This window comes from Sprattus sprattus (genome assembly GCF_963457725.1).
Source record: "Sprattus sprattus genome assembly, chromosome: 3".
NCBI classification, from domain to species: domain Eukaryota; kingdom Metazoa; phylum Chordata; class Actinopteri; order Clupeiformes; family Clupeidae; genus Sprattus; species Sprattus sprattus.
The window spans coordinates 36328139-36355836 of NC_137922.1; the positions used below are offsets into that span (position 1 = coordinate 36328139).

The window sequence follows — 27698 nt, forward strand, 5'->3', positions numbered from 1 at the left end:
CCATCAAGGTGGAGGCTGTCAATGTATCCCACGTCTGTTGGGATTTTGAAACCGTGGATGGTTGGATTGGAGATATTTTAGCGTTAAATTTTTTTTTTTTAAAGAATATATGTGTTAGCAAACTATGGAGCTAGCCAGCTAACCAGCCGCTATCCAAAGCCACAGTACGTGTGTGCAGATAGCAAGTCGTCTGTCACAGTTCTGGCTTAGGACCGCCGGAGAGGATCCTCTCCGCCTTTGCAGCTCAATCACGGCGGCTGCGGCGGTCTCAGAGACTTGGCGTGTTTTCAGATTATTGCGGTGCGAGACTTGGAGGATTGTCTACCTTTTCACTTGGAGGATTGCAAGCCAGTTTGTGGGATCTTGGAAGCCGGGCCTGCGGTGGCCCTCCTTTATGAGCCAGCAGCAGAAGCCATTCTAGCAAATAGCCCTGAACGCCAGTTAGCTAGCAGGAGCTAGCTGACAACCATTCACTCCAAGGGGACTGCGAAATCAAGCAACCAAAAGGGAGCGAAGGCATTTTAATAGAAAACAATACTTTATTGTAACCTGACAAACTCAAGGACACCTGTCACAGCCATGGCTGCGAAAATAAAGGAGTTTGTTAGTAGAAACAAGAGAAGATATCAGGAAGATGGATTTGACTTGGACTTGACCTGTATCCTTTATTCAAATGTCCATCATTTTATCTTTGATCTAACGTTATCTAGATGTAACGTTGATTATACGTTATTATGAAGAGGTAACACCCAACTTTCTCATCTAATGCTTGTTTGCGAATGGTTAATGGAGCTAGCCCAACTAGCTTTATCAGTGCTGTCAGCCAGCGTTCCCTAACAGTGCTTGTTGGTTTGATTTAACAGTTTAGCCAGTAAGATAATGTATATTCATTACGCTAGCTAGTTAGCTGACTAGCTTGCAGACTCGTGTTGCTCATTAATGCTTGATTGTGACAACTCTGTTAACTTGATTAACTAGTCCTGGTTGAGCGATTCGTATGGCAAAACATTAGTATCCACCAGCCTTAGCTTATCTGAGGGAATGAAATCTGAAGTCGGTTAACGCTGTGGTCTACTTGTGGTATGCTAGCTGCCAATTGTAGGGACTAGTCTTATCTGAGGAGGTTGAACTAATGGTTTATATTGTATGATGCGTTCAAATCTGTTGGCCTACATAATGCACTGGATTAGATTAAATTGACAATCATGGCCAGCTACACAAAGAACCATTGCATCATCAACGTGCATAAAATAACATCCCAGTTTGCGCTTGGGGGGAAATCAACCTTGCGAGGGTTATATAGCACTTGAATTACATATTGCATGGACAATACTAAGAGTCAGTTGGCTATTTCCCTTAAAAAATATGGATATCATGTGGTGTTGGTCGATTTTTTTATTCTGGATGGCGATGATGTAATGTTGATGCTGTTGATGGTCAGATGAACAGATGGAGGGTTGAAGTATACATTTATTTATATATATACATAAAATTCTTTATGTATGTATGCGAATACTACAGGGACTCCTTTGCTGCTGTGATTACTAATAGTCATGTCCATGTTTTTTCTTCTTAGTTGTGGAATTAACTATTAAGAGCAGTGAATATGATCAAATATATGCCTGTAGAGCGTGGGACTGTACAATGCTGTGAAGTGGAAACAAATAATTATGTGGCATCACCATAATGTGTGCTTTGTTACAATCAAGGTGGATTGTAACGTGCTCTCAATTTTTGGTTGCCGAGCTGGGGGGCATTTCAAGTACATGGTTTAGTGAAAAACCTGGTTAAGAGTTAGCAGTAAACCCCCTAATAGAAGATCCCTTTGGCTTCTTTTGTATAGCAAAATTAAGCTATAGGGCTAGTCTGTTAGGAGGTTTACCACTTCCCCAGGTTTGTCTCACTAAACCAACATATATATTGAATACCCCTCTGTTGTCACTGATTAATCGGACTTCTATGATTGTGTGCATTTGGTATTGGAAGCTGTCAAACTATATGCATCCGATCCTACAACAAGAGATAAAATCCTGCTCTGTAGCATTTTGAACATGATAAGCTGATGTTTTGTGTATGCACAATGAAGTAGTTAGTGAGGTGGTGATTAGGCAAGTGTGTTGTCTTATTGAACATGTCTATGTGTTGAATCATTATTGAGCGGTAGGTTGTATGTGGCTCAGAACACCATATCGACACATACTGTGTTGTGTAGGTCCATTGGTTTTGTCACGTTGAATGTTAACAGCACTTTGGTGGTCTGGTATCGTTGTTTAATTGAAGCCTAGGGACTCTCACAGAAGGTGGTGAAGGAAATGTCTTAACTTCTGTGGCTCTTCAGTCATAAATCAGTTACCAATAATCAGTCCACATTTGTGGTGTTTGGCTGAGTTGTTCTAGTACAGATGTACAGATTTGGCAGTACTTTCTTACACAATGTTCAAGTTAACATTCAGCGTGTTGTGTCTGACTATACCATGGGGATTTGAGACTCCCATTTTTTGTCTTCATACTACAAATGCGGTGGTGGATCTTTTGACTGTTGGCAGTGGTTTGTTGAGATCAGTAGTTGTTTCTGAGATGGTGCCATGAAAAGGAATCTGACCCGTCTTTATTCGAGGAACAGTAAATAAGCTAGTGTTTGCCATCTGAAACGACCTAAAATACTGCACAAAATGCACGTCGGCTACCTCCTCACCTATTTCAAGTACGCGGGTTTACATGCATTGTCTTGTTGGTCATTTGACATCCAGACAGTAAGGATTTTGAGGCGAACTGACAGTATCAGTTCCTGTTTGAAATCGTTTGTGGCAGTCTGTCAATTGGTGCGCAGAGCTATTGTTAATAGACCAAGGCTAAGGGGTCTTTGTCATCTCTGCATAGCTTCTTGAAGTAAAGACGCACATGTGAGATCTGTAAAGTGCATGTCATTCACTTAGCAAATCGTCTCACATGGTCTGTGAAGATGGGAAGAAAATGTGCCTGGTATGAAGGGAATAGTGATATTCAGCTTTATTCCTCCCATGCCCTCAGCATTCAGTTCTCAGTGTGTTCGGTTTTATTATTGTGTCTCATGAAGCTTTTGATGGGCTGTTCACAGAAGTTTGAAAGCATAGACAGCCATTGATGGTTTAGTTCCCATTGAACTGAAGGTCCAATTTGAAATCTTTACGTTAACAAATTGAAATTGCTTGAACAATGGCATGAAACGGCACCAGGATAGCTGCCTCTGAAATAAAGTAAGACAGGAGCTCTGAATAACCTTACTGTGCTCTGGTAGCAATCATATAACGATGTGTTGGGTGCACACTGCCTGTTTCCAAGTGTGTGAATGCCCACACACACACACACACACACACACACACACACACACACACACACACACAGTTCAGTTTCATTTCTGCTTTACTTGATGCTTTCATATAGGGCCTACGTGTATTAAGACAGCGGAAACAAGAAAAAATTATGTGGTTTTGCATACCTATGGAACAGCACACAGCATGTTTATGTGCTCATGGTTTGTACCAGTATCGGGTCCTAGTTCTGGAGATCAAGCAGAATGTGAATGTCTGCATGTCACTTAGGTTGTGTATGTCTGGGATGAAAGCCTATATGTTGGTCCTGATCCTTGATGTGATCAAGCATCATTTGTATGAGTGACTAGTTTCATCAAACTATTCCTCTTTTGTGTGTGTGTGTGTGTGTGGGGGGGGGGTATTTAATACCATCTCTTCTGTAGAGACTCGGTATAGGTTCTGCTCAGAGTGGGCAGAGAAAGTACAATGTGGGAAAGTGGGTGGAGGGACAGATGCATAACTGCATGGTAGAGTTTTGTTTTGTAAAAATCGTTTTGCACATCGCAGATTATTTTTAAGTGCTGTTTTAAAAAATATTTTGTAAAACATAGCATTTGTCATCACCGGAAACTGGAAGGATTTTTTTGTGTCCACCCCATTGCAAACAAGAGTGTGATTCAACCACAGTTTAACCCACTGAGAAGCCGTTAATGCAGGTTGTGGCTTAACCTTAGCACAAGATTTAAGCAAACGCCTACACTGAAATCGAACAAAACAGTACGTCGGGCCATGCCCATGATATTTCAACACATTTGAATGTTGCAGGCAGAGTTACAAGCTACAAAGCTGTGTAGAGTAGGCTGTATAGATTTTGGCAGCCACTCATATGGTTGATATTATGTACATTACAATGCGATTTAACCTCTATGGGACTTTTATCATCTATCTCCCATATGCAAACATGTGTTTGAACAGACTGATGTTTCTAGTGTAACCCCTACAACATACAGGATGTATTCTGTGTATGGAATTGCAAGTAGTTGAACAGAGTGCTGCATTAGATTGTGTAGTTACACAGTATAACTGTACAGTACAATGTTTAAAAAAGAAAATGCTTACAAAAGAAAAACAGGTGGTGCAAATAATATAAGATGAACTGTTGTGAAGTGTGTGAGAATACATGGTGTACATGGGAATACATGATCCTAAGAATTATGTAGTGCAGTTTGAAACATGGGTTCATAAAAAAATGTTTTATTAGAATGAATGTCTTGATTTGGAATGGTTTCTTATAGCTCTTCATCTTTCTCACTAACCTTTGTTGATTTTGTTGAAGAGGTTGGGTGAAACAGACAAATCCTGCTGCATAACTCTTGGATGATTTACATCAGAACCTTTAGAAAGAGTTCAAGAACTGACAAAAAAAAGAACCTAAATAAGCCCCGTTTCTGGTCGAAACAAGAAGACGAGTTAAAATTTTGCAATTGGGATCTAACACAAAGGCCAAACCTTTCTGTTAACATTTAACTTGGTCCATCTCCAGACCTCCTGGGCCCGCTGGTTAGTCACTGGCGATGTTCATTTCCCTCTAAACCCACGGCCTATCGGGAGAAATTGTCAAAGTCCTTGAAAGCAGGCTTGGCGTGGTGTGAACTGTCTGGCCATCACAAGTCTCTGTACGTGTGTGTGTGTGTGGGAATCACCTCTGTTGTAGGTTTGGGTTGCGGTTGCTTAACACTGTCTTCAGTAATCTGTGCAGTGTTTGCATTGTGGTCAATTCGGATATGCTGAAGTGTATTCTGTGCGAGGCAGGACAATGGTGAAGTGTTCGTCCAGGACCTGTGCCCAGTCTGAATGTGAGACTTGAAGAGCGCTGACTATAAGGCCACTGCCAAACTAAGCCGATTTTCATACTTTCCGGAACGGATTCGGGGTTAGTCAATCGCGGCCAGACAAAGCTGTGCTGCGCTGTGCTGCGGCCACACACACCCATTGAAACTGGTGAATCTGCTGTAGTACATAATCAAGGCCTGTTGGTGGCGCTGTGAAGGGTGCTACTGGAAACGGAGAAGAAGACTCGTAGAAGAAGATGACGACAAGTTACAACTAGTTAAGTTAGTGACAGTTCAGTTTGTCGCCAAGTAGTTGACCATACTGTGCCTTATACATTTCCAATGCTTAAATCAACATTGTTCGACCTGTATGTGATGCATTATGTGCATACCTAATCGAAGTAAGGGTTTTCATGAAGTTGCTACTGTGATAGATCGTGTATTAAATACCACATTTTGGGCTACCTTCTAGTGCTATTAGTAGTGATTAGCATGCTAAGCGGAGATTTAGCTATGTTCTGTTCTTATGTTGATACGCTGTAATGAAGATGTGTTCAATCCTGCTAAGATTTCGACTGGATGAGATATGAATGAGATCCATGTTGCCTAGTGTAATGTCCACTATTATATGTATCTAGTAATATTAGTTGAGTTATTGCTACACAATAACAATATCACATGTTAATGTAATTCAGTGCAGTGCTAATTAGTCCCCATAAAGAAGACTGCGTAACTCGGTGAACAATACGTGCCCTTCTTAGATTGTTGTTTGCCAGCCATAAACAGAACAGAAGACTTAAATTTTTTTGTTTTTATTGCGATTGGGAAGATGAACGTGACTACTTGACAGCTTCCAGCGTTCACGTGGGATAATTACGTCATCAGATTCGCGGATTCAAACCCGATTTGCGGTCAGACAGGCTCTGATAGCAGGGTAGATTGCAACCTTCCCACTCTGGAGAGGGGATTCTAACCTTGACGGTAAGAGACGCTCCAAATGGCAGATTTGTCTGGCCGGGAGGCCAGTTTGTCAAGGTTCCGTTCCGGAAAGTATGAAAATCGGCTTAGTGTGGCAGTGGCCTAAGAGGCAAAGGGGCACACAGGCTCAGAGGGGGGTAATTAAGCCCAGCAAGGAGAGATTGAGAACGAGACGGTTAAAGATTGGAATGAGAACAGTACAACAGTGTCAGGATGATATTCTCAGGGTGTGGAATGGTGAGGAATGGACCGGGGTGGGTGTGGACGTGGGAGGGTAGAGTTAGTGGGGATGGTGAGAAATGGACCTGGGTGTGGGGGGGGTAGAGTTGGTGGGGATGGAGGGAAAGGGAGAGTGGGCGAGGGGCTCGACCCAGGACCCCTGGCAGCGGGTGATTTATAAGGTGCCTCTGTGTGGGCTGCCGGGGCGAGAGGTCTACTCCAGAGGTCCTCACAGCCCTGGCCATCTGTTAGCCATTACCGAAAGCAAGCCGGCCGGCTGATTCCCCCAGCCCCCGAGTGCAGGTTGGACCAGCATGGAATGGCTGGGGAGAGGGAGAGACATGGTAGTAGTTGTGGCGGTGGTGGGGTTTTAGTCAAGGTGTGGTTTTGTTTTGCACTGGGGGAGACGAGCCATCTCAGGGTTGATGTGGGGGGAGTTAGGTTCCTTGTAAAGGTGAAAGCCTGGTGCTTTTGGTCAACTGTCTTAAGATGTAATGATATAAATCCTGCATTTATGCGATCCTTACCAAAACAATGCAGTGATTTGGTCAAGGAGGGGGGTGGCTGACACTAGTGTTTGGTTGGGTTGGGTTTGGTTTGGTCTGGCAACGGGGAACCTGTAATGTGTGTTGATCAGACTGTGTGCTTTGCCAGTTCATTTTAATATCCGATTCATTGCAGAGTCGGCTCTCAGCGAGGCATTGTAATATAGTCGTGAATGTAGATATGCACACCACTCGCACGTCAGTGAAGTGCACCAGCGTTGATTCACCTCATGAACTTGTTTTAATGAGGAAGTGCAAGGGGTTGCCAAACTCACCATTGAAGCACGCCATGAGCCTACTGTGAACATGTGTCTGTCTGAGGTTTAACCAACAGCGGTGTGTTTGCTGTGTGACGGACAAAATGACACTCTAAAAAGACATGTGTATGCATGCCTGCATGCAAGCATGCATGTTGTGAACAAAGAAACAAGCACTTCAATGAATTGTGCAAGAAGATGTCTAACCAGTTGCTCTCTGTGCATTGAAAACATAATAGCTAATTTGCTTCGGGACAGGAATTTGAGAAATTTCTATCTATACTTGATTGGTAGTCTGTGTGTCACATGAAAATACTGTTGCGTCTTTACTGCCCATTAGTTTCACTCTGTGTGTGTCACATTGATGTTGTTGAACGGGCTGCAATTTGCCTTGACACGATCATGGCAAGAGCTCGGCTGTCAGGAAATGTGTGTGACTCGTAATGTGTCTGTTTAGCTCCTGATACAGTCTCTGGGGCCCACCCAGGTCCAGGACTGCCAAACTTTTTCATCTTCGTCGACGTTTTGCAATATGGAGTCTTGAAATTCACATCAGTCAGACTGCTCTTGAGATGACCTCTAATGATGACAGTCTTTGTGAACATGAAGGCAAATGAATCGAGACGATTTTCTGCCAAGACGGAGAATCCTTGTAGGCAGAATCATATTTTAGACCACTCTCGTTACATTAAGGTATTCAGGGAGCAGAAATTTCAGGATGTGTCCATGACCGTGCCTGTGAATGTCTGAAAAAAGTACGTTATTTGTATCATATTGAGAATGTTGGGTTATAGGCTACCTCTTGTGACTGATTTGACATGTTTATCTGCTTTTGTCCTCAGACATCCAGCAGGTCATTTACTTACTGTGCTTTTCCTTAACGGCCACTCAGATATTTATCCAAACATAATCGCTATGGGCTTTCCTGCCCAGAGAATTGAGGGGGTCTACAGAAACAACATAGATGATGTTGTACGGTAAGTCCTCTTCTCCTCAGATTCCCCAAAATAGAGAGATCTTAAAAACTCTCCGTCCCCAAGGGTAACGTTGCATCGTTTTTCTCCTTATCTAGCCTTCATCTCCTAAGAGGAAGTTCATCTAATTATTTGTTTACTACCAACATCAGTGTGGCAACCCTACACAAAACCAAATAGTTATCTAGGATGTTGTGCCAAGTAACCTTATCTGGACCATGAGGTTACATCCAAAACCAAATAGTTATCTAGGATGTGTACCAAGTATCCTTATCTGGACCACGAGAATACATTCAAAACCTCAGTTTGGTAGCTTTTCTCTTAAAAGATAATCTACTGCACTGTGGCAACCAAACTTCTTGAACACATCATATTAGTATTTGGATACTTTGATTCAGACTGTGTAGTCAAGTTCCTTAAAACTAGTGTCTTCTGAGACCAGTGAAGTACTCTAGTTGAATTAATCAATGCCTAAATGAATGCCTAGATACAATTTAAATTGTTATTGGAGCTGTGTATATACAAGTGAATTGAATTAATGGGTTGTTCTTCCTTAGCATTAGTTCCTCATGTGTAAACAGTCCTACATTTCATTACAGGCTACTCTTAACTCCTGAGGCCGAGATTCTTCTATTCATGTTCACCAAAGTAACCAGTTATGAGGATTGTAGGATGCTTACAGATGTTTTTAGAGGATACGTCTCTAACACTGTGTGTCGGAGTAAAACATTAATCGTTTCTTTTTTCCCTCTGCAGGTTTCTAGACTCCAAGCATAAAAATCATTATAAAATCTATAATCTGTAAGTATACATTGCATAATACCTCTGGTATTGAAGCTTATATGAAGTTGTGAATAGGGATGCACGATATTGAATTTTAGCCGATGTTCGATATGCCGATATTTACAAGCTCATTTTGGCCGATTGCAGATACCGATATATACACCTCAGCTTTTTAATTATTGACAAGTCTCTCCTGTACTAGAATTAATCTGTTATTATGCTAGGGTATTGCTGTAAATACAGGACATTACAGACTTGGGGCCGTATTCACAAAGAATCTTAGGGAAAAGTAGGTCATAAGTGGCGAATTTAGGAGAAACTCCTAAAAATAATGGGCGTGTCAGTCTTAAATGTAGGACTCCTAATTTTTTTTACTAAGAGCAATTCACAAAATATTTTATCCCTAAAAGTAGCACCTAAGTCTAGGACAGCTTAAAACTCCTCATGAGGACTCCTAAGTCACTAAGACCTATTCACAAAAAATCTTAAGATGGCTGCAGCCGACTTGGAATTGATAAAAGACATTGCTTAAACCGTGAAGGTATTAATATTGTCGTAGAATTAGCGCGGGATGCAATGACGCCTTTAAACAACGATGTGTCCCGAAGTGAAATGTTTGGAAACATAAATATAGCCTATTTGGCTTCGCGGAAAACGCAAATGACGACACTGGGAATCAGTCAGCCGTTTAATTCATCAAACTATCAACGCACTGTAGACCCCACATCATCCAACAGTGTATCCAGTTGCCTTTGCCCTTTGGACAATCGCCAATTACACAAGATCAAAGTAAATTCCATGGCGATCGCAGGAATGTCCAGTGAATGTCCACACATTACAATAATTGCCCCATCAAAAGATGAGGACGTTTTCGACTCGTGCATTTCAACGGAGAGCGGTCTGCAGCAGTTTTTTAAGAACTTACCAGCTGGATGCCGCTGGGGTGACAGTGGCTATTGGTCCTGGGACCAGTAGGCTTTCGCTATACGTTTCACGTTCGTTTCGCTTGAAGGGCCGTATGTGCTGATATTTGAAGTGGTCAAGGGCTGTAAATATAATAGCCTAACAGTTTGCTGGGTGCTTTAATTATTACTGCCTTGATTACATGCAATTGCCATATTTTATATTGATCGTTTTTTATTTCTCTTAACGTGCAAAGTGTCATTCCCGTTGGATGCACAAACTTGTCATCATGCGTGTGCATTCTGCTAACTGCACTGTTCATAACTATTTAATATGACTTAATGTGAAGCCTAGGTTATTCTCTTATTTTCAGTTGATATAGTGGGATTGTTAGAGGGACGTCACGAATGAGTTTTTAATGAGAGAGCCTGTCAACAACCAATCACCGTCCTCACCCCTTCTAAACTCGTGCATGAGAGTCGACGTCATCCATAGCAACGGTGGTTTTATCTTAAGCTTAGGAGTTGGTATTATCCTTAGTATGAGTAGGTCTCAGAGCCGTTGTGAATCACTTTTAAGAAATTACTCCTACGTAAAAGGTTTTAGCGCGAGTTAGGAGCACTCCTAGTGGTAAGATAAAAGGCTTTGTGAATATGGCCCCTGATGTGTATCAATTTAGAAATAGACATCAGGGTGTCCGCGGGGTCTTAAAAAGTCTTAAAAAGTCTAAAATTACACATTTTTCATTTTAGGCCTAAAAAAGTCTAAAATATAGCGATTTTTTTTTTTGCACTGTATGTCTAAAATTGAGTTTGAGTAATTTAAGACCTACGTTTCAATGCAAAAATATATTTTTTTACGTCCTTTTCCACGCCGTTCTGTTTTTTCTTTTCCTGTAATGGGCACAGTTATGGTCCGTGTAGTTCTACATGACATGTTGCTGTTAGTGGAACGTAATAAGAAAACTACGGATATGAAACGGAAATGTACTCTCGTCACTTGCAGTAGCAAGTATTTTGATTCCCTGTGTGCGAGCAAGGCGGGAAGTTATGAAGTAGAAGACGACTAAATGGCAGAAGAAGATGGGGAAATGCAAACTCAATGATAACTCTCGCGACCGGAATTTTCGGACTGGTTGAAACGCGTTCCCAACGACAGTGAGGCTTACTGCATTCTCTGCAAAAGAACTGTAAAACTCGGGACCCTGGGCATTAAGGCACTGGAATCGCACACCAAGTCAAGTAAGCACCAGGACTCGGCAAATGTGCCGCGAAATTCGCATGGTATAGCCCAGTTTTGTTCTGCAGCTAGCAGAAATAATACCTCTACCGGTAGTCTAGTGCTGCGTCCAGCATTTGCGATCAATTGGGCTCAGTTGGCAGAGCAAGCAGAGGGCAAGGCTGGCAACAAAATGGCAGAGCTCCTCTCAAAATCCAATGCTCTGAGGAGGGCTGCTAAAGACAAACTCTAACAGCTTAAGGTTCTGGAGGATGAAATTGCCACCAAAAGTGCACAGCTTAGAAGCATGTAAAATAATGGATGTATATATGTTTGTTTCATTGACAATAAATGTCAATTGACCGCAGTCTGGCTTTGTTATTTCTTTTTTTGATACTCCGTGAAGGTCTTAAATTGAACCCATGATGGTCTAAAAAAGGTCTAAAAAAAGTCTAAAATTGCACTTGTTAAAACCTGCAGACACCCTGAGACATTCACTCATGAAACTGAAATGGTTTCAAATATGGCAGATTTATTTATATTTTCACGTCACAATTTTCATACTTGAACAGTACCTCCTTGAACAACTACACTCTGGAAATGCAGCTTGGCTTACTTGGCAAGCTAACGTTGGTTAACTGACTTACAGTTTAATAACGTCCCTTCTAGGATTTCTAGACTAATCTATGTAACGTTGTTGCCAAGTTAGCTGTTTAAATTCCACATGTGGAAAAGTAAGCCATGTAGATCGCGTGGGCTTGTGACATAACGTTTCACATCGGGTCAAATGAGGCATCATCAACTTCTCTGGTGTCACGTAGCATGCTTGGCTAACTTTGCAAGCTAACCTTGGTTGACTGACTTACAGTTTAACAATGTCCATTCTAGGATTTCTAGACTAATCTATGTAATGTTATTGCCAAGTTAGCTGTATAAATTCCATAAATGCAAAAGTGAGCCATGTACAGATAGCGTTGGCTTGTGACATAACGCTTCACATCCTGTGAAATGAGGTATCATCAACTTCTCTGGTGTCACGTAGCATGCTTGGCTAACTTTGCAAGCTAACCTTGGTTAACTGATTTACAGTTTAGTAACGTCCCTTCTAGGATTTCTAGACTAAGCTATGTAACGTTATTGCCAAGTTAGCTGTATAAATTCCATAAATGCAAAAGTGAGCCATGTACAGATAGCGTGGGCTTGAGACATAACGTTTCACATCCAGTGAAATGAGGTATCATCAACTTCTCTGGTGTCACGTAGCATGCAAGCTAACAAGCTAGTGTTGTCTAACTAACTCCGTGACTTATTAACGTCAATTAGCGCGACAGGTAATGTTGTAAAGCGTGGCACGCGGGTGGTCTGCATCTATGCATGCAACCTACATTATGGCCAAGCTGCATCTCCTCCTCCTTCTCCTGAAAAGTTTTCTGACAAATAGGCATTTAGTCATCATCCTCTGATACTGTGAAGTAGGATACTGCCACACAGCCGACGCTCATAAACATTTGCTTTGCGTGCGCATAATTTACACGTCACCTTATCGGCCAGGTACATCGGCAGAAATTTTTCATATCTGCAGGTACCGATAATTAAGTTTTTAAGCCGATAACTGCCGATACCGATGTCTTGCCGATAATATCGTGCATCCCTAGTTGTGAATTATCTGTCCATGTTACACCTGTGTATGGCTAGATAGGACTAAGAGTAAAGGAACTTTCTTGCATCCATTTTTACATTTTGGTTGCTAAACAATTTGGTGATAACAAGACTGTATCAGCTGTATGTGGTTACATGCTGTAAGAGCAGGGTCATTTTCCCCTACATCTCATTTAGACTTAGCTAGTCTTTAGTGCTAGTATGAGTACAGTACTGTCTACATTTACATTGGATGCAAGTTTTGTAAGTGTGTTCCGAGTATGGGTTGATGTTTTGTACTTTTCCTTGTCCCAGATGCGCTGAAAGAAATTATGATGCTACCAAATTTAATTGTCGTGGTAAGTAATGTACTTCAAACATTGAATCAGTTAACTTTATGAACTGTAAAGTTGAAAAACCTCTTGTTTTTAGTCAACCGGTGTATTAAGGCAGATTCGTCCTTTTTCCTCCTTGTAGTGGCCCAATACCCTTTCGAGGACCATAATCCTCCACAGCTGGAGCTGATTAAGCCCTTTTGTGAAGACCTTGACAAGTGGTTAAGCGAGGATGATAATCATGTGGCGGCCATCCACTGCAAAGCAGGGAAGGGGCGCACCGGCGTGATGATCTGCGCCTACCTGCTCCACCGGGGCAAGTTCCTCAAGTCCCAGGAGGCGCTCGACTTCTACGGCGAGGTCCGGACCACAGACAAGAAGGTGAGCAGGACGGTCGTCCAGCTTAAGTGCCTGACTAGAAATTAGGTCCTGGTAGTTTTTGCTGTGTTGGTAGAGAACGCTCCAAAATCAGCAGCTGATTCTGGAAAGCTAGGAAGCTGATTCATTAGGTTGTGAGCTATTGGACACATGTATTTCCCATCATGTGTTAACTGTTTATAAGTGATGTGTATATTTGAAGCCTAATAAGTGTGTTCCTCTCCTAACCCATAACCACAGGGAGTAACTATTCCCAGCCAGAGGCGCTATGTCCACTATTACAACTACCTGCTGAAGAACAACCTGGAGTACAAACCCGTGGCGTTGCTTTTTCACAAGATGGTGTTTGAGACTGTGCCAATGTTTAGTGGAGGCAACTGCAGTAAGTAGCTTACCTCTCCCTATAGTATTATACACCCAGACCCCCCCCCCATCCCCCCCTTATTCAGAAAGTTAGCACACTTGAGATATTGACAGACGTTGTCTACTAAACGAAGGTTTGATTGTTTTTCGGGAATTTTTGGTTTCTTCAGTCGCGCTTGTTTTCTCTCTCTGTGCTGTTGATCTCTCTGATCTAAAATGTCTGCATGCTGTATGTGCTTTTACCTGTTCAAAGAAGAAAAACTGACATTAACCTCAGATTAATGTTGTGTTTGTGTTTGTTCATGACTGGATTGATCATTTAGGCCAGACTGCAACCTCTTATCTCTTATATCTGATGTGTTTCTCATCACCTGCGTACAGGGTGGTATTTGGTTATATGCTCAGTAGACTGTACTTTGAGTGCTTACCTTTGAAAGTTGATTTTGCCAACTCCTTGGACTTGAGTGGAGAGCCACACTCAGCTCTTGGACTGGGTTCCTTGAGGTGTGTGTTTGTGTGTGTGTGTGTGTGTGTGTGTGTGTGTGTTAGAGAGAGAAGAGTGACAACAATGGGTCTCCTGTTGTGTTGGATACCGTCTCTGAGGAGCGGGTCATCCTTTGGCACTCCTCTTTCTCTGTGTCCCTGCAGAGTAGAACCAGTCTATGAACACACGGTTAGAAAAACTGTTTGCTCGCCTAATCATACACACACACACACACACACACACACGTACGAGTTCTCCACAGTCACACACAGTCCATTTTCCAAGACCTTACATCACACACACCTAAAGTCCAGTTGCTTTACAAGCACCAGTTCGGACAGATCGAGCAATTGACATAAAAAAAAACCTCTCCATGTAATTCGGCAGTGGAGAAGATCCTGCCCTTCAATAGCAACATTGGTGTAAGTGTACGTTTCAGAGCGGCCATTAGACAATCGCCATCCAACAGTATGAAGTCTGCTCAGTATTCTATGGAGTTAATGTTTGAAAAGCCCAGTGGTGTGGAGTCCCACTCTTCACTTAGCCCAGGCCCTTGGTGTCGTAGGCCCATCTATATTGGGCTGGACTGCTGGCATGCGCTTAAAGCTTAGCTTTTGTGGAAGTGGCACAAGAAACGGAGCAGGAAAGGTTGACAAGATAAGGGGACAGTTCTCCCTCCCCTGCCCCCTTAAGTAGTCCCCTAGCTTATTATGCGTGTAGTGTGTGTGTGTGTGTGTGTGTGTGTGTGTGTGTGTGTGTGTGTGTGTGTGTGTGTGTGTGTGTGTGGATGTACTTACAAAGCATTTTCCCAGAATTCCTCACCTGGCCCATCCCACCCAGCACCCTTTCTCTTGAGGCCCAAGCGATGGAAGCACAACCGTGTTTAATCTCCTTCTTTCTCTCTAAGGGGAGACTGGTGTTAAAAACAAGATCGAGCAGATTCCCCACGGTTTCAGGAAAGGGAATTGGCACTGGGGTAAAAATCAGCTTTTTTTAATAAAAAAAATCAACATGTTCTGGGTTATTTTTTTGTTGATATATTTTTACCTTTTTATCATTGTTTTTTTTTTTTTTTTGCCCTACCTACATCATTTTTAGTTCAGAAAATGGTTCAGTTGAATGTTGTTGGAATACTTAAAAAAAAATTAAAAAAAATTAAAAAAAATGGAAATATCTATATATATACATAATATAATACCAAATACATAAACCTCCTTCTCATATCCCCCCCATCCTACTTGGAAAAAGCCCCATCCTCCATCGGAAAAAAAAAAGGAAGACTGCTTGGTCAGCTTGATCTCAGAATAGAGCCTTAAGCATGTCCTTGTCTATGCTCACACAAAAAGCTCCTTTTCTGTCATTTCATACTTCTGGCAGCAATGCCGTCCTCCTTTCCTCGTTCTTCACCCAAGTTTATTTATTTATGTTTTGTTTTATTTGTTTATGAAATGATTAAGTCAAATATGTTGAAATTATTCTGGCGATAACTGACTTTTCTTTGTCCTGTTTTTATGTGCTCAGCTTTCTTTTCTGAGTGGTTGGCTCCAAGCAGGTGTGGTTAACGTTGGTGGTGTTTGTGACCTCTTTTCCCCTCCAGATCCCCAGTTTGTGGTGTACCAGTTGAAGGTGAAGATCCACACCTCCAACCCCATGCACACACGACGCGAGGACAAGTACGTGTTTTTCGAGTTCCCCCAGCCCCTGCCAGTGTGTGGGGACATCAAGGTGGAGTTCTTTCACAAACAGAATAAAATGATGAAGGTATGTGGCTAACAGTTTTTTTTTTTTAGTTTAGTTTTTCAGTTATTTATTCATTATTTTTTTTTTAAATAAACAAGTGATTCTTATCTGAAGGAAAATTAAATGATGTACAGACTGGACAATGAACACTTTTTATTTAATTTAAAATGTTTGTGTGGTTGTTCTTGTTCAATGTGTTAATGTACATTTGATTTTATGACATATTTAATGCTTATGGAACTTTCAATGTCAAACACAATGCATTGTTGACACCCTCATCGATGACTTCACATGATGTCCATTCAATTGTTTCTGATTCTGTGGATTTCACAGTAAGACTCGGAGTGCGTCCACACTAGCCCGGGTAAATGTAGAAACGCATAAATATGTCTGCGTTTGCATTGACCGTCCACACTAATACGGCGTATTCGGAGACTGAAAACTGAGGTTTTCGAATACGCTCCCGTGGCCGGAGACATCTGAAAACGCCGCGTTCCAGTAGTAGTGGGGACGGGGTCCACGGAGCTTTTCAGATACGATGACGTTCGGTTGCTATGGCACTAGGGGTAGCTTGCGCTTGAGAGGCTAGAACTTTAAAATAAACATTGGAGGTGAAATGATTATGCTGCTGTCTCTACAATTTCCTTAGTATAGTTAGTGAATGTTGTAATGGATACCCATATATGTAGTGGCAATGAAACGTTTAAGGCTGGTGAAATTTTATTTTCTTCCTTTTCTAACAGTATATTCATTAAACGGGTGAAACCACCTTAAGAGCCATACGGGTCCATTAAACTAGACAATTACTCAAGCTTATGCATATGCATCCGTCTTTAACGAGATCCGTAGCGTACAGACAAGTCCACACTCACAGTGGCTTAAACAAATTTGCGATACCTTTATCCTTATCAAAGAAAAAGTCCAATCTATCTATAAGAAAGAAGCCTCGATAATTCCTTAAATAATGAATGATAATTTAGGCACGTATCAAATTAGGCACAAAACTAACCTAAATAATAATCCTTCTTTGGAGTTACTTACAATGTAGTTAGGTAAGCCAGGAGAAGAGGCCGCGAAATAACAGACAGGTCACGTAAGACAAACAGAGTAAATGATAACCAGTTTCTTTATTTGACAACACTTTTGAACATAATCAGTCATAATTATTTAGGAAATGAACTTGGTGTGGTTGATGCATAAAACATATTTGCAAGATAAAATAAATAGCAAGACAAATAAAAGATAAATGTTTTACAAAAGGGAATAATATTGCCCGAGGAGTGGAGAGTTTCAGGTTGTCGAGAGGGAACCTTTACAGATTGAGTGCAATCTTACGCCCTCATATTGAAGGCCAGGCAACTGGAATGAGAGAGCCAGTGCAGGTGTTAAAAAAAGGTGACGGGTACGTTGTACTACCTCAGCGACAGAGGCAGGCTGTGCAAAACCGCTAACTTATTTAGCTTGGCCCGTCGAACGGTATCAAAAATGGTCAGGTAGGTATGTACAGCTATCACCAATCACCTTGGTACAGCACCCTGCCACTCACTCGCCTGCAGTAGCAGACCTTACCAGTCATTTCTCCCAAAACTATGGTAGCCTATAGCCTACATCAGTGCATAGGCGCTGTCAATGACACACACATAGACATAAAACAACCGTGTTCAAATCTATCAGATTTCATCAACATAAAGAACAAATACTTGCTAAACGTCCAAGCTGTAAATACAGCGTCATTGATGTAGTAGTCGTGAAATGGCCCGGTGAATTCGAAGATCAACAAGCAGCTGAAAGATATGGCACGATTCCTCATATGTCCTTAGGTCGTAGTGGACAGTTTACTCTTGAAGCACACGATTTCTGCACTCATCAAGTTGACATTGGTGGCTGTTGAACACATTTTATCGTAGCTCCGGAGCTTTGTATTAAATGCCGCCAAATACAAAGTCTCATCACTCTGAGTAACGTGAATGGTAAATGGCTTAAACCAGTCGGCCAGTCCTTTCAAAATCATTGGCTAATGGCTGCTGCTTGATCTGTCCATAGTTTTTCTGTTGCTCCTGCTAGCCATCCTTTCTAGCTCACGCCCAAGTAGACTTAACTTTTTGTATTGCCTAGCCAACTCAGTCTGGGTATATCAAACATTTCGGACTCGTGCATACCCAGTCACTGGTATAACCTACAGAATGAAAAAGTAGACAGAGGAATAAACTGCTTGAAGACACAGTTGTGGGAACTTCATCCAACGAACTTCATCCAACGGAAACACACACGGTTATATTTGGATGGGTCACATGTCAATATTGACCCATATCATTGGCTGTCAATTGCCCAACATACACAATGCTGAACATCCACGTTCCCATTTTATACAATTGAGGGCATACCCATTGCGTTTGGTGGTCATTCATGTATGTTAACACTAAGCACAATGTAGAGTGAAGCACTTGGTAGTACAGCTCAAGTTGTATGTAATGCTCCTACCCGTGATCAGTAAATAGTCCTACATTATATTCGGAGGACTAGAGCAGCAAGTGGCGCAACCATGACAACGATTGTCATGTACCCGTGTACACCCGTACTAGTGTGGACGGCAAACATTTTTGAAAACGATATGAAAACGCTAGTATGGACGGAGATCGTTTTCATTGCGAATACGCGTATTTGTATTTACCCGGGCTAGTGTGGACGAACCCTCAGAGAAGTGTAACCTCCTTAGGGGTTAGTTGTGTGACTGCTCAGAAAACAGGCTCTCATGTTATCAGTTGATTCACTGCCCACATTCTATGTCCCATTTGCTCCAGGACAAGATGTTCCACTTCTGGGTGAACACGTTCTTCATCCCCGGACCAGAGGAGAACTGTGAGAAGATGGAGAACGGGGGTCTGAAGGACATGGACAGTCTCCCGGCGGAGAAGGGAGAGAACGGCAGGGATTGGCTCATCATGCCGCTGACGAAGAACGACCTTGACAAGGCCAACAAGGACAAGGCCAACCGATACTTCTCCCCGAACTTTAAGGTGAGTAAGCCGGTCAGTTTGGAGCGCGGTGTGAGCTGGAAGTGAGGACCCTGTTGTTTAAAAAGGGAATCGGTGCCTTTGGAAGGGTTTGCTTGATCTCTACTATGATCTTGATGATGTGGTTACCAGTGTAGTAAATCGTGACCTTTTAAAGGAACAGTTAGTCATTCTGGCGAAAGGTTGTTGATATATGACCCCAACAGTCAATCAAATAACACCCCTGTCCTCTTCCACCTAAAGTGACAGGACTGTGTATGAACTCCGGACCGTTTATTTTAGCGCACACTTAGAACGGACAGCTAGAGGATCGTGAGTACCAATTTGCTAAAAAATCAGATCAGAATCTGGGACTGCACCTTTTAACACTGGCTCTTAGTGGTGGTCAGTTCAGGAGGATGTGAAGACTTCAAGTGTTTTTCATCTCAATGTCTGCTGTTTTGGGGACTTCTTGACTTCTGAGGAAACAGGAATCACAGTTCTTTGCCTTTGATGAGTAATCTTTGTTTTGCGTCCTTATTTCCCAGTTGAAGGTTGAAGTCGGGTCATTAACACTGAAAGGGGAAATAGGTGCTTATCGTTTGGGGATGTGTGTGTGGTTGTCAAGATTTTTGTTTGTTTACACAACCGGGTTCTCTCATGCAGTTTCAGTCTGGAAGTTTGTGGACTTTCCCCTAACTGGAACCTGCATCCTCTCCAAGCTTCTGGGAAGCTCTCGTGATTTGCGATATCATGTGAAGCTGGTTTCTGTCTGTTGTTCAGGCCTGCTGAGTCATTCGTCGTCTCACGAGTCACCGCACCACAACGTTTAGAAAACACCTGAAATCAGCTGCTGTAGGGGCCCACTGTTATTGTGTTGGAATTACCGGCCATTTCAGCTCTTTATTGAATTACCATTCATGTGTGGTCATGGGTGGTAATGTGTGGTCATGTTCTTCTGGTAGGTTTGCACAGTGTAATCCGAGTTGGAGTTCTTCTTAAATTGTGTAAAAAATGGACGTAGACAGACATATACACACACCAATCCAAATCTGTCTGTCTGTCTGTCTCTGTCTGTCTGTCATTTGTATGAAGAAAGCCTAGGAATATATTAAGAGCAGGATGACTCATTGGTGACATGAAACGCTAACCTCTGATACTCCGGTTGACTGATTGTTGTCCCCACAAGCCTTATGGTTGGCACTCTGGGTTTTCACCAGAGGCCACAGTTGCTTCCAGTGTCGTAAGACCTGACAAACTGTGTTCTGGGCCCTATGGAGTCGAGCTGAATGAATGAATGAACTGGTTTTGGATGGTTGTCATCTGTGGACATGTATTTCAACATCAGTGTCAACTAGGGCTGGGACGACGCATCGACGTCATCGATTACGTCGACACAAAAAATACGTTGACGCAAAATATTTCGCGCCGATGCATCATTTTGGGGAAGAAAAAAAAAAGTTTAATTAACGGTTTGATTAAAACGAAGATGGCTGCGCCAGAGAATGCCTCGAATGTCAGTGGCTCCTCCGAGCTAACTATTTAGCGTAGTTTGTCTCACTGAAAAAACATTCCACCCAAGAAATCGCTGGAGCCAGCCCGGCAGCCCCTACTTGCCACAAAGTCAGTCGGGGGGGGGGGGGGGGGATTCCCGAAGTTTAGTTTTTAATCATTTTTCACCACAGCTTTGCAAACTAATACGCTTGTGAACGCTATTTTAAACTTCATTACCGAGCGTACAGCTTAACTGTGTGGTTCACCCGTCTTAACTGTCAAATGGCTCATTTAAACAATATCACCCGTATTAATCTCCTTTTGAAACCTACGGGTGTAATTGCTGTTCATTAGGTTATAGTTATACAGTCTTCCTGTTCATGAAAACGTTCCTGTTTTGCAACAGGCTAACTTTCTTTACACCCACCTGCTAGTCTTGTTTATTGCAAACAGCCCATGAAATTAGTCAGCCACATTAAACACGAGGAGAACATGTATTTATGAAAATAATAAATAATGAAATGCATCTGAAAACCAGCTTTTAATTGATTTGAGGGTTTACGGTATATGTCGTGTACTCAAGGTATGAAATGACACGCAAACTAAGACGACACTGTTGTAACGTTATGTTTAGGTTGTCGTCATGGGCCACACTGTCATGCCATGACCGCGCAAGAAACGTTAATGTTACACACATAGGATTTGATTAGTTTGTTGTGAGATTTAGGCAGTGGGCATGAGTGTACATTCATCTTCTCAACAAATAAGAATGACGAAGCGAGACATTCCTTCTATTTTGACGTCTTGTGCTTGCTCAGCGAAATCAATTAACAAGATGGCTAGTTCTCGCCAAACATAACAAACTTCTACGTGTATCACATACATTCACACTTAATCAATGCATCTTGGGTAATGAAGTCCCTTTCAATGCAATTCCCAAATCAAAATGACATGTAGTCAGTTTTTAACCACATATATGATGACACATGAACTGCCAAACTGTCAATGTTTAATGTTAACTCATCTGTTAGGGCAGCAGATCCAATATCTGTAACATTCCTTTGAAGCACTCGGGGAAAGTAATGAACGCGTGCAAAACTTAAAAGTAATTCATGTTTTTTTCCCCAGATGTAGAAATCAACATGTATAGTAAATTGCTATTAGTGAATTAATGGGGAGATAATCGAGAATCGAATCGAATCGAACTGAAAAAATTAATCGTTAGATTAATCGATGCATCGAAAAAAATAATCGCTAGATTAATCGTTTAAAAAAGAATCGTTTATCCCAGCCCTAGTGTCAACATGTCATTAGACTTTCAGTATAGATGTATCTGCTTTGTTTAAGTGGTCTGTGAGTTTCAATGTACGATGGAAACAGGATTGTTTTATCCGTCAGTGTCCAACTGGTAGACTAGTTTCTTTAACTCTCAGTTTCACTCACACTGTCCTACTGATTTGTACAAAGCTGGTTGGAGGTTATATTGTAGTTTGCCCATAACAAGCCGTCAGCAGACAGATAAGTATGTGCAGTATGGATGAGGGTTGGGTTTTGGTTTGTGTTGTGCAAGAATAACCGCGGTTGACACGTCATCTTAAGTCATTGACTGCATTTGGTCTTTGCCCTCAGGTGAAGCTGTACTTCACAAAGACGGTGGAAGAACCGTCCAACTCCGAGGCCAGCACCTCCACGTCAGTCACGCCGGATGTTAGTGACAATGAGCCGGACCATTACCGATACTCGGACACCACAGACTCTGACGCCGATAACGAACCGTTCGACGAGGAGCAGCAGATAACGAAAGTCTGAGAATATTTTTTATGGTGGAAATAAACGAAAAACACACACACATACAAAGAGACGTACACAAAAAAAAACAGAACGTTTGAAAAAAGGAGAAAACTTGAATATGAACTGAAAAAGCAAGTACCTTTTTCTTTTTCTTTTTCTTTTTTTTTTTTCTTCTTTTCCAGACTGAGGTAGTTTGTCACAAGAAAAATGGCCACTGGTTTGTAGGGTCAATAATCTCGACCAATCACTTTCTTTCTTTCCCGTTCGTTTTGTCTTTCCTTTTTTTTTTGTTTTTACTCTGTCCCTTCTCTCTCATGTGCAAGCATGGATAGCGTCTCTCAGTCATAAAGGTTCACTAGCTATTATGTACATAATGCCACGTGGTTGAAGGGGGGAGTGAAACGCGCAATCAGGAGAGTGGAGACCAGGGGTCGGGAGACAACTCAGTCAAAAAAAGCTAAAACTCGCTGCTCCTTCTCCTTTCCATACCAAGGCCAGTGCTCCATGAACTTTCTCTTTCTTTCGTTCTTCCTTTCGCTCTCTCTCTCTATTTCTCTCTCTCTCCATCTCTTTACCCCCCCCCCCCCCCCCCATGTGCCCATGTCCTATCTACACGCAACATAAGAAGGTTCTGACGACTATTGCTGTCCTCATTGGCTAGGTATAAACAGGCTAGAGGATATTTCACTGAATTAGATTTAATTAGGAATATAAATCTGATTTACAAAAAATGTAACCCCTATAAATTGGTGTCAGGAAACTAAAAGATGGTGGTTGATCAATTAAATGTTAGGTAGCAACCTCTGAAGAAAAGATGCCAAACTCCAGTGTCCGACCACATTTAGTCTTGATTGTCTGTCTGTGACGTCTTTACAATTACATTTAGTCATTAAGCAGACACTTTTGTTCAATAGTTTGAAATCTAAGAACAGCAGACAACTTGCTGCCCTTTACTCTACATGATTGCGTGTTGGTAGGCTAATATGGTGTTACGCTCATCCTGTCTTTGTCCTCTTCCTTTTTTTCTTTCTTGCTTTCTTTCTGTCTTTTTCCCACCCACTCTTCCCCAACACGCCTACTGTGAAAGCCTCCTCATGCTGTCAGCACACACACGCAAGTCTGCAGTCTGTTTAATCTGGGTCCTATTCTGATCAACATTGTGATGCTATGATTGATATTATTATTGGTGTTATTATAATAATAATAACAATGATGATAATAGTGGTGATTTAAATTTTTGAAGCCTACATGACATTTGAACAATGTCCATTCCTTCTGCAGTGGTCTTTATTTTTCTTTTTTGGTTCTCTTCAGGGCAGGAAAACGGTGACCCATGTATGTGTCTTTATTTTTTTGGTTTGTTTGTTTTTTAAATATTAAGGTAATAAAACTATAATACACAAAACAGCAGGGAAACCAGTGTTGCAATAATGTTGACACTTATAGATAATTGAGGAAAGTGTGCATGTTATCAGAATTAGTACCCTTGTCGTTTGAATAAATTATATTCATGGTCTCTCATGAAAAGAAAATTGTCTCCGGTGTCAGTCAGAGTTGATTGTATTTAGCTAGGAGGAATATTGGCAGCAACCTCTCATTCTTAAGGACTCTTGCAGGTATGACTAATTCGACATTTTTCGTCGTTAATGTTAGTCGAAAGGCTTTTTTTATTTTATTAGACACAACCCCCCCCCCCCCACCCCATGATTCACCTATAGTTTTTGAGTTTGGATGCCCTTCCCCACTCCACATTTACAAAGATATCCGTTGAAGTTGTCCAGTCTCTCCCTCCCTCTTTCTCTCTCTCGCTCTCTGGGTTAGTAATGCCTGTCCTAATTTGTTTGCAAGTAGGAGAGGTCAGTCTATAACCATACCCTCTTGTGTGGTCATTATGCATCTTAAAGCTGGCATCAGTGTATTGAAGTTCTGCAAGTGTATCCAATTTGATCAAGTGCAGAGTAGTTGTAGACAAGTACACTCAACTGAGGCCATCCTTAAAATTAGGTTGGTTTGCTGTACCCAACATGCTGACTATAACTTCCTGTTGCAACCGAGCAGGTCTCACCGCAGGTCACCGATGACACGACGGCCGTGTCTTGGTTCTAGCAAGGGACCTTTTACAAGAACATCGTCTTTTTTCTACTTTTTTGTGGTTGGTTGAAATTACAAAAACATTACCCAATTTTTTTAGATTTGGATGTTCCGGCAAACCAAAATATTTTTAAAGATGGCGTAAGTTACTTGCTTACAGTCGCACCAACTCTGAATTAAATGGGGAGATAACTAAATAAATTCCATGTAGAAACTGGACATTTCTTGTAAATGTCCCCAGAAGTCTCTTGGGTACATGTGTAAACAGACTCAGTGTAAGTTATCTGCACTTCCAACCCATTTTTGCTCCTTTTCACATGGGTGATGTCGGCTTTACAGAAAGCCTAAACTGCTTAGTTACCAAGAAGCCTCAACAGTTTACGTTGCAGACCTGTTACGTTGAATGTATTTCCATCATGTGATGCAGGTCTTAGATTTGAGTCTACCTGCTAACCAATGATTGGGAACAAGTTGACGCTATCTCTGTATGCAAAGCGAAGGTTTGAATGAATGAATGAATGAATGAACTGTTCTGGTTTTTGAATGTAAGTGCTGTGACCCAGGACTTAAATAAGACACTGATGCTAGTTCGGATGCACGCCTGACTGAACACACCGTGGCATTTTGGAAAGGTTTCCGCTCATAAGAGTGCTTTTTTTTATTTTATTTTTGTCATGTTTAGTTTTTTCTAATAATGGATGTCAGATCTTTGGCTCCCTCGCTGGTGCTGGTTTCTAGCCTTACTGCACATGGTCTAATGAGATCTGGATCAGTTTTGGGTATTCGACCCAAGGTGCTTACCAACTGCCAAAACTGCAAAACTTGCAATGTTCAATAACATTGGAGCCAAGAATCTGTTGCTTCTCACCTGGTGCAAGTAGTTGTAGTCAAATGCGCTACTTCAGTCTGTGTGTGAGTGAGTGAATGATTGTGTGTGTAAGTGTGTCAGAACTCATCGATGCACAGCCATCTTCTTTAGTCCTCTTCTGTTGTTGCCCCTGACCAACTGTGTTTCTTCCTTTTTGCTTTATAATTTTTTCCCAGCCTGTTTTGTTCTGTTGTCCATTCTCTACTTTTCACCTTTTTCTCTGTTTTCAAACAGTTTCATTCCACTGGGAATGGAGGATAGTGCAGCTAAAGATTTGACATAAAGTCTCGTGCTTGCTTCAAGAAACATTTAAAAAAGAAAATAGCCCTATATATGAAAAATATTTAAATATGTATAATTTTTTTATTTTTTTCGTCGTTTTTTTTATTTTTTAGCATGCCAAATTTTTGAATCACCTGGACCCATCTCAATTTTTGGGCCAGACCAAATATAAAAAAAAAAAAAAGAAGAAAAAAAATAGACTTCAGTCACCCGGGCAAGAATTCTCTCACAGCAACCTGGTGTAAAGCCACATGTCAGCGGTTTAAATCGTTTCAGTGAAACCCCCATAGTCACGCATTGATCACCCTGCCTTTTTTCAGTTTCTTCTCTTTAGGCCCTGAACAAGTGTGTTTCGTCAGTATGGACAAATAAGTTGTTTTGTTTGTTTGTTTGTTTGTTTGTTTTTGTGAACTTCTTAATTTCCTTAATTCTTGACTGTATTGTTCACACTCAAAGCCAAGCCAGGAAAGAAAACTTTAAATCATGGACTCTCTTCTGTTTGTTTACATAAAAACTACATCACTGAAAACCTGCCAAAATTAAGCTCAACTTGTTTTTTTCTCTCTGTTATCAATGTCAATTTTTTTTTCTTTCTTCTCCCTGTGTTTCTCGAAAGAGGAGTTGAAGCCAATGGGGAGGAGTGTTCTTAGCCTTACTTGAAGTTGACAATGCTTATTCTGCTTTTTTTTTTATTTTGTTTTTGAGAAAAGAAAAAAAAAACTACCATTCTGCCCAGGCACTGACTTGATTACTTAAGTACTTATTTAAAAAAAGCTACTATGCTTAGAGAAACATATTGTACTAGACTTTTGCACTGTTACAGGTTTCAGGGTTTCAGTCAGTGGTTCACAGTATGTTTTTTTTTTTCTTCTTTTTTTTTATAAACCCATCTACCCTTGATTAGGAGTAAAAGAGTCAGTCTTGATGGCAGTAGAGGACAACCTGGAAAGCAGGGTGGAGTAAAACAACCTTATTATATTTTTAATATATTCACACCCCCATAGACACAGCTGTGATATATTGACTGAAATTGTCCTGGATTTTGTTTCTTTTTTTATGTTTATGTTTTTAAATGGTTGAAATGAAATAATAAAAAGTAACTATTTATGACCGTATTCCCTACATCCAACCACTCTGCAGGTATTATTTGTATTCCACCCCGTCGCCCCCTCACCCCCTCCCCTCACACACTCAATGTGCGATATTTCCAGTTTCAGTTCAGAAATCTTAACCATGGTTGTCAGTCTTAAAATTAGCGGGCAACAGCCCATGTCAATTCCTCTGTAGACCCCACATTTCTTAAAAAAAAACACAAACATCAAAACAAAAGAAATGTAATATCCCGTTTTTCTTTCCAGCCACCAGTACCTTAAGATATTGAAAGAGACTCTTCCGGGGAATGGTTACTCCTGGCGGGGGGTGGGGAGGGTGTTTTAGTTGTGGCACCCGTTCAAACTGCTAGAGTTCACAGGCGGCAATTTTTTTTTTCTGTTTTAAGCTTTAATGATGAGTTTTGGGTGGGGTGGTGTTGATTAGGATGGTGCAGGGCTACTGGACTGGGTGGAGCGGGCTGGTTGTGTTTAGGATGGTGCAGGGGTACTGGGTTGGGGGCGGTGGGGGAGCTTGATGCAAATCTCGCGTTGCCAGTGTGTAGGTATAATGTGCATAGTTGTAGTCTTTAGCTGATTTGTGCAATATGTTTCAAAGGACGCCTGTGGTTGCCACAAAGTGCCTTTACTGTCAAGAAAACAAATAAACAAACTAACTAACATAAAAAGAACAATGAAAAACTAGAAGTACTTATCCAGCAGCGCTTGTTTTAGAACATCCCGGAACAGAACATCTCATCCCCACACACACACACACACTCACAAAAAGGGGGCTGAACTGCACTAAATCTCCAAAGCTGTACCTGCAGATGTGGGTGGGGATCTGTGGCACTAGCCACTCCCAGCTTTAACTTTTTTTTTTTTTTTTTTAATCCTCTCCTTTTTCCTCCCAGTTTTTCATTTCACACAAATCATGTGCTAACTCAGTTTTGTTTTCAGTCTTTTACAGTTAATAAACAGCCTTTTACCATTTTCAGCCTGTTTCAAATACTGTTGTACTGTGCAAATGGCAGAGGAAAGCTGTCTCTGCACTTGACAATACACAATACACAGCCAACTATGTATGGGCAAAACGGTAAAAAAAAAGAAATTGTACTGCTCATTCAAATCAAATCCTTGTGTAATTTGTT

General features: G+C 41.4%; 1 protein-coding gene across 2 annotated transcripts; it reads left to right on the forward strand.

Moving 5' to 3' along the window:
* Window positions 1–26798, forward strand: ptenb (phosphatase and tensin homolog B). Of its 2 annotated transcripts, XM_080833786.1 has the most exons (10): window positions 1–658; window positions 8017–8101; window positions 8855–8899; window positions 12956–12999; window positions 13118–13356; window positions 13594–13735; window positions 15108–15176; window positions 15798–15961; window positions 18742–18957; window positions 22057–26798. In XM_080833786.1, the coding sequence occupies exons 1-10, from the start codon at window positions 580–582 to the stop codon at window positions 22234–22236; spliced, it is 1263 nt and encodes a 420-aa protein (XP_080689912.1). In that variant the 5' UTR covers window positions 1–579; the 3' UTR covers window positions 22237–26798. The 2 variants fall into 2 exon arrangements, with proteins under 2 accessions (XP_080689912.1, XP_080689913.1); XM_080833787.1 differs by lacking the exon at window positions 15108–15176.
* The last annotated feature ends 900 nt before the right edge of the window (window positions 26799–27698 follow it).

Excerpts from the sequence above, each read along its gene's own strand:
- ptenb (XM_080833786.1), top strand. The coding sequence starts at position 580 with ATGGCTGCGAAAATAAAGGAGTTTGTTAGTAGAAACAAGAGAAGATAT. Across the intron at positions 13,736-15,107 it reads GTTTAGTGGAGGCAACTGCA|GGGAGACTGGTGTTAAAAAC; the intron begins GTAAGTAGCTTA and ends TTTCTCTCTAAG. Across the intron at positions 15,962-18,741 it reads AACAGAATAAAATGATGAAG|GACAAGATGTTCCACTTCTG; the intron begins GTATGTGGCTAA and ends CATTTGCTCCAG.